Raw genomic sequence first — 16,749 nt, 5'->3', positions numbered from 1 at the left:
ACAGCATGTTGGATGACTGTCATTCATATTCCATTCACCCAGTTCAATGTAACATCGATAGGTTTAAGCTACTACATGATTCTCAAATTTTCCCTATACCCATCATGAGGTTACTACAACCTAGCCTATGAATGAAAGTTTACAACGTAGGTGCACACAGGTCAAGAGAAACATTTGAGATGACAGACAGTGACACATGGACAGACAGTGCCACATTCAATACTGCCTTGCACTCTTGCCTGCATCTAGCTTATCTAGGGTGTAATCATTAGTCCAACAGCTGCAAACAAGAGTTTCTATTGGACAAATTCAGGTATTTTTATCCCCGTTTCGTTTGCTTCCGTTTAAGAAAGGTTTTTCAACAGAATCGGCGGAATGAATACACCCCTAAGCATGAATAAACACAGTTCACTTTCACATGTAGCAGCCACGTTGTATTCATTCTAGCCTCTATGCACTCTCCTCCTCTCACCTTTTCCCTTCGTTTGTGGACTTCAATGAACAACACATCAGCTGTATGTGACCAGGTGAAAAAACCTTTCCAAACCATGTCATAACCGCTACACACAGCCTACATCGTTGTCCCCATATTAGCTAAAGTAACATCCTAGTCAACATAGCTAATAGAACTAATGCGTTAGTAAACCCGCTACAATCATGCAGTAATGTTACAGTGTATAGTCAGTAAGCAGTTAGACCGGCGGGCCCCGGTGGCAATAAATTAATAAAACCAAAAGCTTACCTTGACTTGGAAGAGTTCCAGTGTTGTGTTGGATAGTCATAGCCAGCTAGCTAACATAGCATCCCTCTGTTTGAGCCTGGTGTTTGAGCAGTGCTAGCTAGCTGTAGCTTATGCTTTCAGTACTAGATTCATTTTCTGATCCTTTGATTGGGTGGACAACATGTCAGTTCATGCTGCAAGAGCTCTGATAGGTTGGAGGATGTCCTCCGGAAGTTGTCATAATTACTGTGTAAGTCTATGGAAAGGGGTGAGAACCAAGAGCCTCCTAGGTTTTGTATTGAAGTCAATGTACCAAGAGGACGGAAGCTAGCTGTCCTCAGCCTACACCATTGTGCTACCCTACAGAGTGCTGTTGAGGCTACTGTACACCTTCTTTGCAAAACATTGTATTTTAATCAATTATTTGGTGACGTGAATGAATATATTTAGTATAGTTTTTCAATGTTTTACCATTTAGATTTTTATGAAATTCACTGAGGAGGATGGTCCTCCGCTTCCTCCTCTGAGGAGCCACCACTGATACCCACCCATCACCTTTGTCTTGAGACATGCAATTGAGATGTCTTAAGACACATTTTGAAGATGTCTTGAGACACATATCATGAGAGACTAATGTAAAATAGTGTTATGTCTTGAGACATTTTTATTTTGGAATGTTGAACATTTCAAATTCATGGGTCATTCTTCAGTCAACTGACAGTTGATGCAAGACTCAAAAATGACCTGGAGGATTTACAAACTGTTTTTTCAACTTGAGGTAAGCAAGCAAAGTATTTCAATATGTAATGTATGTTCAGCAAAAACAATATTTAGTCCATATGAAGAAATATGTTAATGACATCTTGTTTTAGCACTACCAAATGTGATATTATGCTGACTGTGGTTAGCTATCATTAGCTAGCATAGCAATTATAGTAAACAAATACAAATAAAAAAAACAATGTAGCTAGCTAGCTAGTTAAATCTCTGAAATGCATGTTGTTACTTTTTTTCAGTTGCCCATGGTGTCCATGTGGGATCAGAAAGAGGGGAAGGGATCATGTCAAATGTCTCAACCCCGATGATAGTTTAGCCATCACCATCCGATTATATTAAGATGTTTCAAGACATGTTGAGACATAAAGTTGATCTACTCTAACAGCTGGCTGCAATTCTCATCTTTTCTGTGCAGTTTTATTTAATAGAGGATACATTAATTCTGATTCATTCTATTTTCAGACTGGACATAGAATAAAGCGGGGGTCCTTTCTGGTGTTAAACATTAAGTCCTCATGTATGGTTGGGCTTTAGGTGAGCTACTCATAATTAAGGTACAAGAAAATAGCAGGGTAGAGGTAGTATTGTTATTGAGGTTGCTGTATTTATGATATGATACATAACTACATTTTATTTTCCTGCAGATTAAGCAAGAGCAGCTCTGAGATCCCCAAACAAGAGATGACTAGCTGGCTGTAAAGACTAGAAGATAGGAGTTGTTTGGAACTCTATACCACCTTCACCAAAAGTTATTTTGTTGAATCTGAATCTGTTATTTTGTTCAATAAATCTAGATTACTTTGATTTGGTGTGCAGTACAATTTGTGTACTGCATGAGATTTGATGTGCATGAGAGTTCTAGAGTGAGTGATTAGTATTTAGAACTAATAAAACATAAACAAATAAAATGTCTTAAGACATTGGTATTTCCAAGTCACGTCTATAGATTGTCTTAAAGACATCATTTTCTAAGACAGGTCTCTAAACGTCTTCATTTATGTCTTAAGACATATCAAGATGTCTCAAGACATTGTGATGGCTGGGTATGTTGTGCAAGCAGTGAGCACAGCTCCATATGCATTTTTCTTTGTATACACTGCAAGCATTAAATGAAAATGAATTACTTGTAAGCATGATAATATGATGATGCATCCTTACTTCCTCTAATACACAATTAAACTTGATAGGCATAGACCATCTGCAAATTAATCTCAAGGAACAGACATCAGGGAAAAGGTGTAAACAGAAGCTTTATTGCCAGTTAGAAAAATATGGTTAAAATCCACCAAAACCCACAACAATATCTTACAAAAATAAAAATGACAAACATTCCGTACTGTAGCTAGTGGGCCTATAAACTGCCTCTGTCAAACTCAATTGTCTTTTTTCTGCACGGGACGGAGAGGGAAAAATATCTCTCCCAGGTTTCTAAGCACCCCTCTACTATAGAACCACCTTTTGGACTGGTCAGAGGCTGGCGGACCACAGAGGTGGTCAGGTGAGGGGTGGCAGTGCTGGCAGATGTTCCCTCGTCCCTTGTACCACTCGTTGGAGGTCTGGTTGACCAGGGCTAGGTAGGAGTGGAACAAGGCGTAGCCCGCCAGGAGCAGGAAGACGAAGACCAGGAAGCCCAGCATGAACACGATCCTGGGGAAGGTCAGGAACAGGTGCTGGGGAGAGACAGAGGAAATATACACTGAGTGTACAAAACATTATGAACACCTGCTCTTTCCATGACAGACTGACCAGGTGAATCCAGGTGAAAGCTATGATCCCTTGTTGGATGTCACTTTCTAAAGCCACTTCAAATCAGTGTAGATGAAGGGGAGAAGACACAGGTTAAAGAAGGATTTTTAAGCATTGAGACATGGATTATGTATGTGTGCAATTCAGAGGGTGAATCGAGGTCGAGGTCTCTTGAGTGGCGCAGTGGTTCGAATCCAGGCTCTGTCGTAGCCGGCCGCGACCGGGAGGCCCATGGGGCGACGCATAATTGGCCCAGCGTCGTCCAGGGTAGGGGAGGGAATGGCCGGCAGGGATGTAGCTCAGTTGGTAGAGCATGGCGTTTGCAACGCCAGGGTTGTGGGTTCGATTCCCACGGGGGGCCAGTATGAAAAATTAAAATGTATGCACTCACGAACTGTACGTCGCTCTGGATAAGAGCGTCTGCTAAATGACTAAAATGTTAATGTAAAAATGAATGGGCAAGACAAAATATTTAAGTGCCTTTGAATGGGGTACGTTAGTATTCTGGGTTTTTCACACTCAACAGTTTCCCATGTGTATCAACAATGGTCCACCACCCAAAAGACATCCAGCCAACCTGACAACTGTGGTAAGCATTAGAGTCAACATGGGCCAGCATCCCTGTGGAACGCTTTCGACACCTACCCCCCCCTTTACCCCAACCCCCCCAAAAAATAAAATAAAAATAAAAATGTGTAAAGTGCTGATCCCACTGGCTATAAGGTGAATGCACCTATTTGTAAGTCGCTCTGGATAAGAGCGTCTGCTAAATGACGTAAATGTAAATGTAGTAGAGTCCATGCCCTGACGTATTTAGGCTATTCTGAGGGCAACATGTCTATATGTGGGAAGTGAATATAAATTCAAATATAATACTAAATAAAAAATAAATAGTATTCCATCTGTAAACTGTGCCAAAGTGTGTGGTGATTTCTGTGGCACTGGCACATTAATGGAACTAGATAGGATTTAATTCATGACATTCATATTTAAATTAATTAAATCCGACTTGCTGTGGAAAAACAGGCAGAAGGAAAAACTAACTCCATGGAAACATCAGGCACCAACATCCTCGTGTGTGTGTGTCCGTATGTCCAGTCTTTTACCTGTATGACAAAGAGCATCCCTGCCTGCTGTTGCTGCCCATCATCATCTACGTAGTGGCCTTGTAGGATGCCTGAGCGCACCACAGCGTGCAGTAACATGTCCCCCGTCAGTAGTGCCATGTCTGCTGCCATGGCACACACACTCAGCAGGTAGAGAAGGAAGTACCGGGTGTTCTGAGCGCCGATGCAGTTGTTGACCCAGACACAGTGGTGGTCGAAGCGCTGCACACACCTGTTGCAGACTCCTGGACAAGACAAGGGGAAAACATTGGCTATTAAATACAGTTTAGAGACAATAATAGTGGCAGTTATACATTATTATGTAACAATGTACAGTGAGGGAAAAAAGTTTTTGATCCCCTGCTGATTTTGTATGTTTGCCCACTGACAAAGACATGATCAGTCTATAATTTTAATGGTAGGTTTATTTGAACAGTAAGAGACAGAATAACAACAAAATAATCCAGAAAAACGCATGTCAAAAATTTTATAAATTGATTTGCATTTTAATGAAGGAAATAAGTATTTGACCCCTCTGCAAAACATGACTTAGTACTTGGTGGCAAAACCCTTGTTAGCAATCACAGAGGTCAGACGTTTCTTGTAGTTGGCCACCAGGTTTGCACACATCTCAGGAGGGATTTTGTCCCACTCCTCTTTGCAGATCTTCTCCAAGTCATTAAGGTTTTGAGGCTGACGTTTGGCAACTCGAACCTTCAGCTCCCTCCACAGATTTTCTATGGGATTAAGGTCTGGAGACTGGCTAGGCCACTCCAGGACCTTAATGTGCTTCTTCTTGAGCCACTCCTTTGTTGCCTTGGCCGTGTGTTTTGGGTCATTGTCATGCTGGAATACCCATCCACGACCCTTTTTCAATGCCCTGGCTGAGGGAAGGAGGTTCTCACCCAAGATTTGACGGTACATGGCCCCGTCCATCGTCCCTTTGATGCGGTGAAGTTGTCCTGTCCCCTTAGCAGAAAAACACCCCCAAAGCATAATGTTTCCACCTCCATGTTTGATGGAGGGGATGGTGTTCTTGGGGTCATAGGCAGCATTCCTCCTCCTCCAAACACGGCGAGTTGAGTTGATGCCAAAGAGCTCGATTTTGGTCTCATCTGACCACAACACTTTCACCCAGTTCTTCTCTGAATCATTCAGATGTTCATTGGCAAACTTCAGACGGCCCTGTATATGTGCTTTCTTGAGCAGGGGGACCTTGCGGGCGCTGCAGGATTTCAGTCCTTCACGGCGTAGTGTGTTACCAATTGTTTTCTTGGTGACTATGGTCCCAGCTGCCTTGAGATCATTGACAAGATCCTCCCGTGTAGTTCTGGGCTGATTCCTCACCATTGTCATGATCATTGCAACTCCACGAGGTGAGATCTTGCATGGAGCCCCAGGCTGAGGGAGATTGACAGTTATTTTGTGTTTCTTCCATTTGCGAATAATCGCGCTAACTGTTGTCACCTTCTCACCAAGCTGCTTGGCGATGGTCTTGTAGCCCATTCCAGCCTTGTGTAGGTCTACAATCTTGTCCCTGACATCCTTGGAGAGCTCTTTGGTCTTGGCCATGGTGGAGAGTTTGGAATATGATTGATTGATTGCTTCTGTGGACAGTTTTCTTTTATACAGGTAACTCCCTTTAAGAGTGTGCTCCTAATCTCAGCTCGTTAGCTGTATAAAAGACACCTGGGAGCCAGAAATCTTTCTGATTGAGAGGGAGTCAAATACTTATTTCCCTCATTAAAATGCAAATCAATTTATAACATTTTTGACATGCGTTTTTCTGGATTTTTTTGTTGTTATTCTGTCTCTTACTGTTCAAATAAACCTACCATTAAAATTATAGACGGATCATTTCTTTGTCAGTGGGCAAACGTACAAAATCAGCAGGGGATCAAATACTTTTTTCCCCTCACTGTATCTTAGGATGTTATACGCTGTTCCGAGAATTCTACTTTATAGACTGTACTATGCCTATATAGTAGACATTCAGAGGTACAGTACACAGCCTTAGATCTAATGCCTGTGGCTAAAAAACCAAAGGCCAACCTGTACTACACTTACTACAATGTTTTGAGCGAGCAGGTTTGACCAGCTGACAGGTTGGACAGCAGACTCCTGGGTAGAATATCCTCTTGTCATATGGGTATACCTGGAGCTGACCTGCATGTCGCTTCTTTGTAACTGTACCTACAGAGAAAGAGATTACTTAATTTTATTAATGGTGGGATTGTATTGCACATTACAATGTGCATCCATAAGAGTTTATAAAAGGACCAGCAGGAGCCTGTTCAGTAGGCGTCATGATATTCCTCAGGAGGAAACTTTACAGAACGTTCACTTCAGATAGTAATGTATTATGTTGATGTGATTTTCTGTCTACTAAATAGGCCCTGGTCTGGGTTATAGTTGACTTACCAGGTTCCCTTCTAATGCAGAGGTAGAAGAAGCAGGATTTGACCACCAGTAGAACATAAGGCACAGATAGGCTGGTGAGAGTGGTGTCCATGTCCCTGCAGTATCCAAACACCTCATAGGTGAACTCTGTGTACACGGCCCCCTCCAGTAAGATATGGAGATAGATAAACATGCTGTTCCTATGAGGAGAGACAATGGCAAACAGTGTTTTTTTAATCTATTCAATAGAACAATTTATCAAAACTAGGGTTGACCCCATTTAGTCGACTGTTTGATTGTTTGGTTGATAGGCTGTTGGTAGTTGCAAAGAAAATAAATTAATTCTGCCATGTCTTGATTGACGCCTGTCTCAGTGGACTAATCCATTGTGGAGGCCGCGGGGATGGCACACCAGTATCACCAGTAGTACATTTACCGTTAATTCCCATCATTTCTAATCTACAATGTTTGTTTAGTTACCGTAATTTCTGTTAATGTCAATATATTATTAGTCTTTTACAATTCTCACTGTCAGAGTGGACACATTGTTTGCAGAGCGCACAACCTAGGCTACACTTGTGAGAAACAGTTTTGGTTTGTTTCATTCCATTTACGAGTTGTCAATTTATCCATTGTGTTTTGTTTGGAGCGCTCCTGTCAATGTTGATTAAGGACGCGCACCTGATTATGCATAGAAGTAGGCCTAGGCTACCTGGCCTGCACACAAATGTAGGCTTATAAAATGTGCCCATTTGGGGATCTGATAGTATTTCTGATTGTCTTAACTCACCACCACAAATGAGCCGTAGAGCTTCTCAAAAAAATAAAGTATTCATTTCAAAACAGCAAGTAAACGAAGTCTGTTTTTACATCCATTGAGAATGACAATAGTTCCTCAATGTAGCCTATTGGAAAAATCTTCCCAGCTCTCTCCCTTTCGATAACCACTCGGTGTGAAAGAGAAAAAAAGTCATTCTCTGATCAGGTGGAAACGTACTAAAATAGGCCTACCTGAAATTCGTATCCCTTGCACAAATAGCCTACAGCTGTGTCTGTCTGGAGCTCACTTGAGTGGGAAACTGAGGGTCCAAAATATTTTATACTATGTTGCAAGTTTGTTAGCACAAGCTTCGGGCTGGATGGACCAAGTTGATACAATGTTTCAAGTTCCTTGCAGAAAGGCCATGCGTAACCAATGTGATTTATTTTTAAAATCGGGATATTTTCTACCTGCAGGCTGCAATGTTTTTATTTGTTGGCTTTATGTAAACTATTTTTACATAGTTCGCAATGTCAATAGAAGTTACTTTTAGATTTGTATAGCCTCATTTTCATTTAGATAGCATGTTTATTAATCACATGACAATAATTTTGCGATATGAAGACTTTATTATAAAATAAATGAAACTGTTCCACGAAAATGTGCATTTGAAAATCATAACTGGCACGCAGATCGGTAGAAATGGTAAGATAAATTGGCACTCCAAATGGAAAAGGTTGCCGATTACCTGCGATTTCGGGAGGGTATTGCCAGAATCTGCAAAGTCCAGCAGCAGTGGGAGGTGGTGGTTCGGGAACAGGTTTTTTTCTTCTGGTTAGGCTATCTTGATCTCTGGCTCCCTCTTGAGTCATTTTTGTGTCTTTATTATTTAATCACAGTGTGCTTAAAGCGTCAGACAAGCTCAGTAGCCTACATATAGCCTAGTTGAATTTATTAAAACACATAGGGTGTGTCTATATATGGAAAACTACACGTTTTAAAATTTCAACCAGTCGATTGGTCGAAAGAACAGAAGACTCTTGGTTGACCCCAAAAAAAAGATGTGATTTCCAGGTTCACTTACCGTTGATGAAATAGCCTGTGCAAGGTCCTCTGTGTAAAGCTTTGAAGCCATAGTGGTGTCCAAGGTGCTATTACCTGTCAAACAAAAGAAGAGCATACTTTCATAAATGAACATCTATGGTTATGGCTATAATTACTATGGCGCTAAAGCACCACCTTGTGTACGTTTCGAGAAGTGCCGTACTTTGGTACAGTCTGTCTTACCTTTGTCAAGGAGTCGAAAAGTAAACCAAAAGGAGTTTGTTGCTGACCAGAATATTTACAAATCAAGGCAATGCAGGTCAGCACAACCACCACATAGATAGCAAATAGCGTGAGGAAATCCATTTGTTAACCTGTCAGAGTAGGAAACATGTCAGGAACATCGTAGGAAATTTAGCCTTGAGATACTTGGCTGTCAAGCACTGACTGACTATAAATAACTAGCTAGCTAACTTAGAATTGCGTCTCCTTACACTACGAGATAATAACTTAGCTCGATGATGACGAATAACAACAATAAACCTATGCTAATGTTAAAAGACGCAGGTGATCAGGTTGGTTAGCAACGACAGGTTTACTAGCTAGCTTGCTTCCTTCCACATTTCATTGACATAGCTAGCCTAGCTGAACAGCAGCTGAGAGTTAGCTCCTTTTCTAATCATGACTTAATCGAGTCACCTTGTTACTTACCCTCTTTGTGGGATGTACAATTCATTATTTAAATGTGTGCCTTAACTAGCGTTGCAGTAAACTTCATTCACTTCCTTGGACCATTCTCATCCACGGTGTGGGTGTCTTCACTTCCGTAGCATTCTTCTTCTTCGTCGTCGTCGGTGGGGTTTAACGGTGCATTAAATGTCGCTATAGTAGAAATCCATTATCCTTTGCGATATAAAAGCGCAGCTGTTCTTCTACTTCTTTAAATGTGCATTGGCAGATCGCAACCGAGAGGTGCACATACCGCCACCTATTGTACTGGAGTGTTAGGCCAGTGAAAAGGGAATACAAATTGCCCTACCAACTAACCCTACACCCATTAAAACCTTACCACTATTCCACTACTTGGCCCTATCTGATCCTACACCAGGCCGGCAGCCTGGGAGGAAAATAACCTTAATAAACCAACTTTTGCTGAAGCACATGTTATTCCTATCACTCTCTATTAGCCTCAGCCTACTCACAGGGAGCCTCTCAGCATCGCTCGCTCTGGATCCATCTTCCTCTACTACTCCCTTCACTGCCTCAGCATTTGACACTGAGCTGATCCTGGCAACCTCAACCTGCCTTTCTCTCACCGGACACTTCTGATCTCCAGCACTATGGGTACCCCTACAGTTAACACACAGAAATTTTCCACCGATACTACACATTCCTTTGTCTCATGCCCTCCTGCACACTTCTCACATCTAGGAATCTCCCTCCTACACACTGCTGCAACATGACCATAAGCTTGGCACATCCTAACTTGACTTTGTCAGGTAAAGACTCTGCATCAAAACTTAACAGGACAGACAGTGTCTTCTCTGTTCACCACGCTCTCCACCGGGTCTGCGTCGCACTAAACGGCGGGCGTCACAGACACCGGGAATCTTCCATTTGAGTTGATCCTCCTCAACCCTAAACACCACCCCAGTTATCACTCCTTTCAATGCTCCAGAGATCAAAGCAAGTCACAGTTCTTGTCCCTAGGGGTGTGGTGCGGAGCGCCTGCTCCCTCTGGACGGAAGAAACTGAAAAAATCATCACGAGTCCACTTCAAGTTACTTTTACTGCACTGCACTGCTTTGCTTTATCTTGGCCAGGTCGCAGTTGTAAATGAGAACCTGTTCTCAACTGGCTTACCTGGTTAAATAAAGGTGAAATAAAAATAAAATAAAATAAAAACAGTCCCCAAACTCTTCTTACCCAACCGGACACCACATATGGATCAGCCAGAAGGCAAGGATCCATTCTCTCCAAAAATCTCACTCCCACTGGGCCAGAATCATCTTAGTCATCCTTTCCTTTCTTCCCACTCTTCACAGGCACATCAACCTCCACACCTTGCAGCTCCGAATCCGCTCCTCCATTAAAATTAGTTTAATCCTCTCTCTTCATCCTCGTTTCCTTGTTTCCTTGTTCCCTCGACCCTGCCGCCATCTTCCTCTTGTCAGTTTCACCTTCTGAACTGCTGTAGCACGATTTCCCATTTTTGTACTTCTCTCTCAACATCTTCTCTTGTCCCAGGTTCTTTCCCCCTTTGTTTCTTCAACTTTTCCGGTTTCTTCCTCATGTTTTCTTCCGAGCTACTGAAATACTGTTTTCCATTTTTGTACTTGACGCCTATCAACCTCCCGTTCTCGACCTCCATATTCGAAACCCCCGGGACTCGACCTACCAAAATGTCCCTTGTTTCTCAGAACATCAACCATTCCTCTGTAACCTCCGGGACGATTAGCACAGTTGTTGCTGGTGTGACGTCAAAAAAGTTAGTGTGGCTTCTCAGCTCATGATGGACTGTTACTGGACACATTGTAAACAAATGAATACATTATAAGTAATTTATTATTTATATTTTATCTCATGCATGCAAGGTTTCTTATATATATACAGTGAGGGAAAAAAGTATTTGATCCCCTGCTGATTTTGTACGTTTGCCCACTGACAAAAACATGATCAGTCTATAATTTTAATGGTAGGTTTATTTGAACAGTGTGAGACAGAATAACAACAAAAAAATCCAGAAAAACGCATGTAAAAAATGTTATAAATATATTTGCATTTTAATGAGGGAAATAAGTATTTGACCCCTCTGCAAAACATGACTTAGTACTTGGTGGCAAAACTCTTGTTGGCAATCACAGAGGTCAGACGTTTCTTGTAGTTGGCCACCAGGTTTGCACACATCTCAGGAGGGATTTTGTCCCACTCCTCTTTGCAGATCTTCTCCAAGTCATTAAGGTTTCGAGGCTGACGTTTGGCAACTCGAACCTTCAGCTCCCTCCACAGATTTTCTATGGGATTAAGGTCTGGAGATTGGCTAGGCCACTCCAGGACCTTAATGTGCTTCTTCTTGAGACACTCCTTTGTTGCCTTGGCCGTGTGTTTTGGGTCATTGTCATGCTGGAATACCCATCCACGACCCATTTTCAATGCCCTGGCTGAGGGAAGGAGGTTCTCACCCAAGATTTGACGGTACATGGCCCCGTCCATCGTCCCTTTGATGCTGTGAAGTTGTCCTGTCTCCGTAGCAGAAAAACACCCCCATAGCATAATGTTTCCACCTCCATGTTTGACGGTGGGGTATGGTGTTCTTGGGGTCATAGGCAGCATTCCTCCTCCTCCAAACAAGGCGAGTTGAGTTGATGCCAAAGAGCTCGATTTTGGTCTCATCTGACCACAACACTTTCACCCAATTCTCCTCTGAATCATTCAGATGTTCATTGGCAAACTTCAGACAGGCCTGCATATGTGCTTTCTTGAGCAGGGGGACCTTGCAGGCGCTGCAGGATTTCAGTCCTTCACGGCGTAGTGTGTTACCAATTGTTTTCTTGGTGACTATGGTCCCAGCTGCCTTGAGATCATTGACAAGATCCTCCCGTGTAGTTCTGGGCTGATTCCTCACCGTTCTCATGATCATTGCAACTCCACGAGGTGAGATCTTGCATGGAGCCCCAGGCCGAGGGAGATTGACAGGTCTTTTGTGTTTCTTCCATTTGCGAATAATCGCACCAACTGTTGTCACCTTCTCACCAAGCTGCTTGGCGATGGTCTTGTAGCCCATTCCAGCCTTGTGTAGGTCTACAATCTTGTCCCTGACATCCTTGGAGAGCTCTTTGGTCTTGGCCATGGTGGAGAGTTTGGAATCTGATTGATTGATTGCTTCTGTGGACAGGTGTCTTTTATACAGGTAACAAACTGAGATTAGGAGCACTCCCTTTAAGAGTGTGCTCCTAATCTCAGCTCGTTACCTGTATAAAAGACACCTGGGAGCCAGAAATCTTTCTGATTGAGAGGGGGTCAAATACTTATTTCCCTCATTAAAATGCAAATCAATTTATAACATTTTCTACATGCGTTTTTCTGGATTTTTTTGTTGTTATTCTGTCTCTCACTGTTCAAATAAACCTACCATTAAAATTATAGACTGATCATTTCTTTGTCAGTGGGCAAACGTACAAAATCAGCAGGGGATTAAAAATACTTTTTTCCCTCACTGTATATATATATATATATATATATATATATATATATATATATATATATATATATATATTTAAGGGTAGATCAGCTTTAATATTGCAGATAGATTGTAACTTCCATCAATATAATTGTCTGCATCACTTCCAATCCCCCATATGTTTTCCCCCACAAATATACAGTGTATATATATATATATATATATATATATATATATATATATATTGTAACGATCCCGGCAGTCTGAGTCGGGTCCTGTCTGTGGACTAGTTTTTCTGCTCGGGATCTCCAGTTTCCCGAGGGTTCTGGAACGCTCCGGGGAGCTCTCTTGATTTCCGCACCTGCATCCCATCAGCAATCTGCACACCTGGTCCTGATCATCACCCTTCTTAGGCTCTGGCCTAACATCCATTCCCTGCCGGATCGTTAGCCATGAACAGTAGGTTTACCAGAGTATCAGTCTTAGAGCTTCTAGCGTTAGTTTTGTTGTTTTTGCACCTTGTTGGTTTGTTGTTTACTTACCTCCGTTTTGTTCCATCTGCAGTCACTCGTCCGGAACCTTCATCCAACCTCTGCCTGGTGGTCGGCGGCTGCCGAGCCATGATGGGATCAACCACTGCACCCCCAACAACTAATCAACGCCGCCCGCTCTGTTCCTGGATTATTCAGCATCACTCTTGAATTTGTAAATAAACACTCACCTTCGTTTCAACTTACCTTGTCCTGGTCTGCTTCTGGGTTCTGGCTTTGTAACTCGTGACATATATATATATATATATACATACAGACATACATATACACATACATACATATAAATACATATATATACATATCCTTTTTTAAAATTTATTTTCCTTTATTAATTTCCAATTCCACCACCCTTCCCCTAATTGGAGTAAACCAATGAACAACAACGCTTCGGCCTCTACTTCCAGTTTATACATAGTATATACATTTTATGGACACAGTCAATTTTACAATAATTCTATTTTGTTTGTTTTTACTCCTGAACTTCCTCTACCCTTAACCTCTCCGATCATTTTCATGATGTCCATCCGGTTTGCCTCTACATGCCATATCCCCCAAACTGTGCTCTTTTTCACAAAAGTTCTCAACCTATATATTTATTATGGACACAGTATGTTTTACATTGGTTATTTTGTTGTTATTAGTTGTTATTAGTCCCAACCTTCAGCTCCATTCAACCCCTCCCATCTATCTCTTAACACCATCCATATTGGATTTCTACTTGTGTCACGACTTCCGCCGAGGCTGCCTCCCCTCCTTGTTCGGGCAGGTTTCGGCGTTCGGCGTCACCAGGCTTACTAGCTACTGCCGATCCATTTATCATCACTCCATTTATCTTGTCTTCAATCACACACACCTGGTCCTTATTCCCTCATTAGTCATTGTATAAGTGTTCCCTCTGCTTCTTTGTCTGTGTGGGTGATTGTTTATTGTGGAGGTTAGTGAAGCTCGGTGGAGCTCGTGTATTTTGTATCGACGAGAGTATTTCCCGTGTGCCTTGTATTTTCCAGTGCGCCTGTTTTGTGCCCTGGAGTGTGTTTGACGCATTTCTGCGTAAACCTGTATTTTGCGGATTAAAGCCTGTTATTCTGTGATTTACCCTCCTGCGCCTGACACCCTTCAACACCACCTCATCACAGAATCACCCACCCGCTATGGAGTCAGCAGGAGAGACGCGCATGCCTGGAGTCGTGAAACGGGTCCAGGAGCATTCAACTATGCTAGCCAGCTTGGGTGAAGCGATGGATCGGGTTCTTCAGGTCGTCCAACGCCTGGAGACGAGAGAGCCCGATCCGTCGAGACCAGCTGGCCAACCGGAATCCGCCACCTACACCCCAGCACTCGGAGGGATCCAGATATCCCAACCACGGGAGTTCGACGGGACAGCGGCGCTGTGCCAAGGATTCCTTCTCTGGAGCTCTACTTCTCCAGCATCCGGCCGGTCCCATCGGAGCGGGAGAGGGTGTCCGCCCTCGTCTCCTGCCTCTCGGGGAAAGCCCTGGAGTGGGCCAACGCTGTGTGGAACGAAGGAGGAGCCGCGTTGGAGAACTACGGGGAGTTCGCTCGCCTCTTTCGGGCGGTCTTCGATCTTTGCATTGGAGTTTCGAACTGGCAGCTGGATCCGGGTGGAACGTGCGGGCCCTGATCGACCATTTCCGGTGCCTTCTGCGAGAGGACGTCCGACGGGAGCTAGCCTGCCGTGACACCATGTTGTCCTTCTCGGAACTGGTGGACATGGCCATTCATTTGGACAACCTGCTGGCAACCAGAGGACGTCCTGGAGGAGGTCTGCCCGTTTCCATCCCGGCCGACTCGGATCCAGAACCGATGGAGATGGGTGGAACCTCTAGCCAAGAGAGAGGAGGACAACAGCACCAGTGCTACACTGGTGGAGCGAAGGGACATTTCACCACACGTTTTTGTCAACGCTCTTCTGGGTTTGGAGGTGGCAGGCAGGGCACTCTCGCATCACCCCAGGTATTGAACACCCACACTCGTTCAGAGCCCTCTGCTGCACACTTTACAATACACATCTCCTTTCCTGAGCACATGGTAGTTCCCCAGTGTAAGGCGCTAGTTGATTCAGGCGCAGTTGGGAACTTTATGGACAGGGCATTCGCACACCGTATAGGCATTCCATTGATTCCCCTATCCATTCCACGCCCCATCAGAGCACTTGATAGTCGACCATTAGGGTCCGGGTTGGTTAAGGAAGTTACTGCACCAGTCACCATGATTACCCAGGAGACTCATTGTGAGCAGGTTACTTTTTACATTATTGAATCTCCTGCTTTCCCTGTGGTATTAGGTATCCCTTGGCTAGCACTCCACAACCCCACCTTCTCATGGCCGCAGAGGGTTCTCACGGGGTGGTCGCGAGAGTGTCAGGGTAGGTGTCTAGGTGTTTACGTTGGTGCAACCACAGTGGAAAGTCCAGACAGTACCTCCACCGTGCGCATTCCCCCTGAATACCTCGATCTGGCGCAAGCGTTCTCTAAAACGCAGGCAACTAAGTTACCACCTCACCGGGCGGGGGATTGCGCGATAAACCTCCGGGTAGATGCTGTACCTCCCAGGAGTTATATACACCCTGTCACGGGCTGAAACGGTGGCTATGGAGACATATGTCACCGAGTCCCTGCGCCAGGGGTATATACGTCCCTCCACTTCACCCGCCTCCTCGAGTTTCTTCTTTGTGAAGAAGAAGGACGGAGGTCTGCGCCCGTGCATTGATTATCGACCACTGAACAGGGAGACGATAAAGATTTAGTTATCCTCTCCCCCTCATTCCTTCAGTGATTGAATCAATGCATGGGGTGCGCTTCTTCACCATATTAGATCTCAGGAGTGCGTACAACCTGGTGCGTATCCGAGAGGGAGATGAGTGGAAGACAGCATTCAGCACAACCACGGGACATTATGAATACCTGGTGATGCCGTACGGGTTGATGAATGCTCCCTCAGTTTTCCAGTCCTTTGTGAGCGAGGTGTTTCGGGACATGCTTGGTCGCGGTGTAGTGGTCTACTTCGATGACATCCTGGTGTATTCCGCTACAGGAGCTGAGCATGTGTTCCTGGTTCGCAAGGTGCTGGCCCGACTGTTGGAAAATGACCTTTATGCTAAGGCAGAGAAGTGTATGTTTTTCCAGCACCTTTTCCCGCCGAGGCTGCCTCCCCTCCTTGTTCGGACAAGTTTAGGCGTTCGGCATCACCGGCTTACTAGCTGCTGCCGATCCATTTATCATCACTCCATTTGTCTTGTCTTCAATCACACACACCTGGTACTTACTCCCTCATTAGTCATTGTATAAGTGTTCCATCTGCTTCCTTGTCTGTTTGGGTGATTGTTTATTGTGGAGGTTAGTGAAGCTCGGTGGAGCTAGTGTATTTTGTATCAACGGGAGTATTTCCCGTGTGCCTTGTATTTTCCAGTGCGCCTGTTTTGTGCCCTGGTGTGTGTTTGACGC

The 16,749-nt window shown here is 43.8% G+C and overlaps 1 protein-coding gene and 1 long non-coding RNA gene across 3 annotated transcripts; one reads left to right on the top strand and one right to left on the bottom strand.

Annotated features, from left to right (window-relative positions):
* The first annotated feature begins 1,436 nt into the window (after positions 1–1,436).
* Positions 1,437–2,225, top strand: LOC121547680. The gene is made up of 3 exons (XR_005996540.1): positions 1,437–1,499; positions 1,738–2,032; positions 2,143–2,225. It is a non-coding gene; the product is annotated as an uncharacterized LOC121547680 (long non-coding RNA).
* Positions 2,226–2,730: 505 nt separating this feature from the next.
* Positions 2,731–9,505, bottom strand: zdhhc4 (zinc finger DHHC-type palmitoyltransferase 4). Of its 2 annotated transcripts, XM_041858822.2 has the most exons (7): positions 9,266–9,505; positions 8,798–8,928; positions 8,595–8,668; positions 6,772–6,950; positions 6,418–6,543; positions 4,351–4,595; positions 2,731–3,168 (listed from the first exon to the last, which is right to left on the bottom strand). In XM_041858822.2, exons 2-7 carry the CDS (start codon positions 8,918–8,920, stop codon positions 2,872–2,874), a joined length of 1,044 nt encoding a protein of 347 aa, XP_041714756.1. In that variant the 5' UTR covers positions 8,921–8,928; positions 9,266–9,505; the 3' UTR covers positions 2,731–2,871. The 2 variants fall into 2 exon arrangements, with proteins under 2 accessions (XP_041714756.1, XP_041714757.1); XM_041858823.1 differs by lacking the exon at positions 9,266–9,505 and having other exon boundaries at positions 8,798–9,254.
* Positions 9,506–16,749: the final 7,244 nt, after the last annotated feature.

Source organism: Coregonus clupeaformis, chromosome 31 (assembly GCF_020615455.1).
Source record: "Coregonus clupeaformis isolate EN_2021a chromosome 31, ASM2061545v1, whole genome shotgun sequence".
NCBI classification, from domain to species: Eukaryota; Metazoa; Chordata; class Actinopteri; order Salmoniformes; family Salmonidae; genus Coregonus; species Coregonus clupeaformis.
Note: the sequence above shows the minus strand (reverse complement) of the source record. Positions and strands in the feature narration are given on the sequence as shown.

Coding starts and splice junctions, on each gene's coding strand:
- zdhhc4 (XM_041858822.2), bottom strand. CDS start 8,920: ATGGATTTCCTCACGCTATTTGCTATCTATGTGGTGGTTGTGCTGACC. Junction 6,544..6,771: donor CTGCATTAGAAGGGAACCTG/GTAAGTCAACTA, acceptor CTTTCTCTGTAG/GTACAGTTACAAAGAAGCGA. Junction 3,169..4,350: donor GGATGCTCTTTGTCATACAG/GTAAAAGACTGG, acceptor GTCTCTCCCCAG/CACCTGTTCCTGACCTTCCC.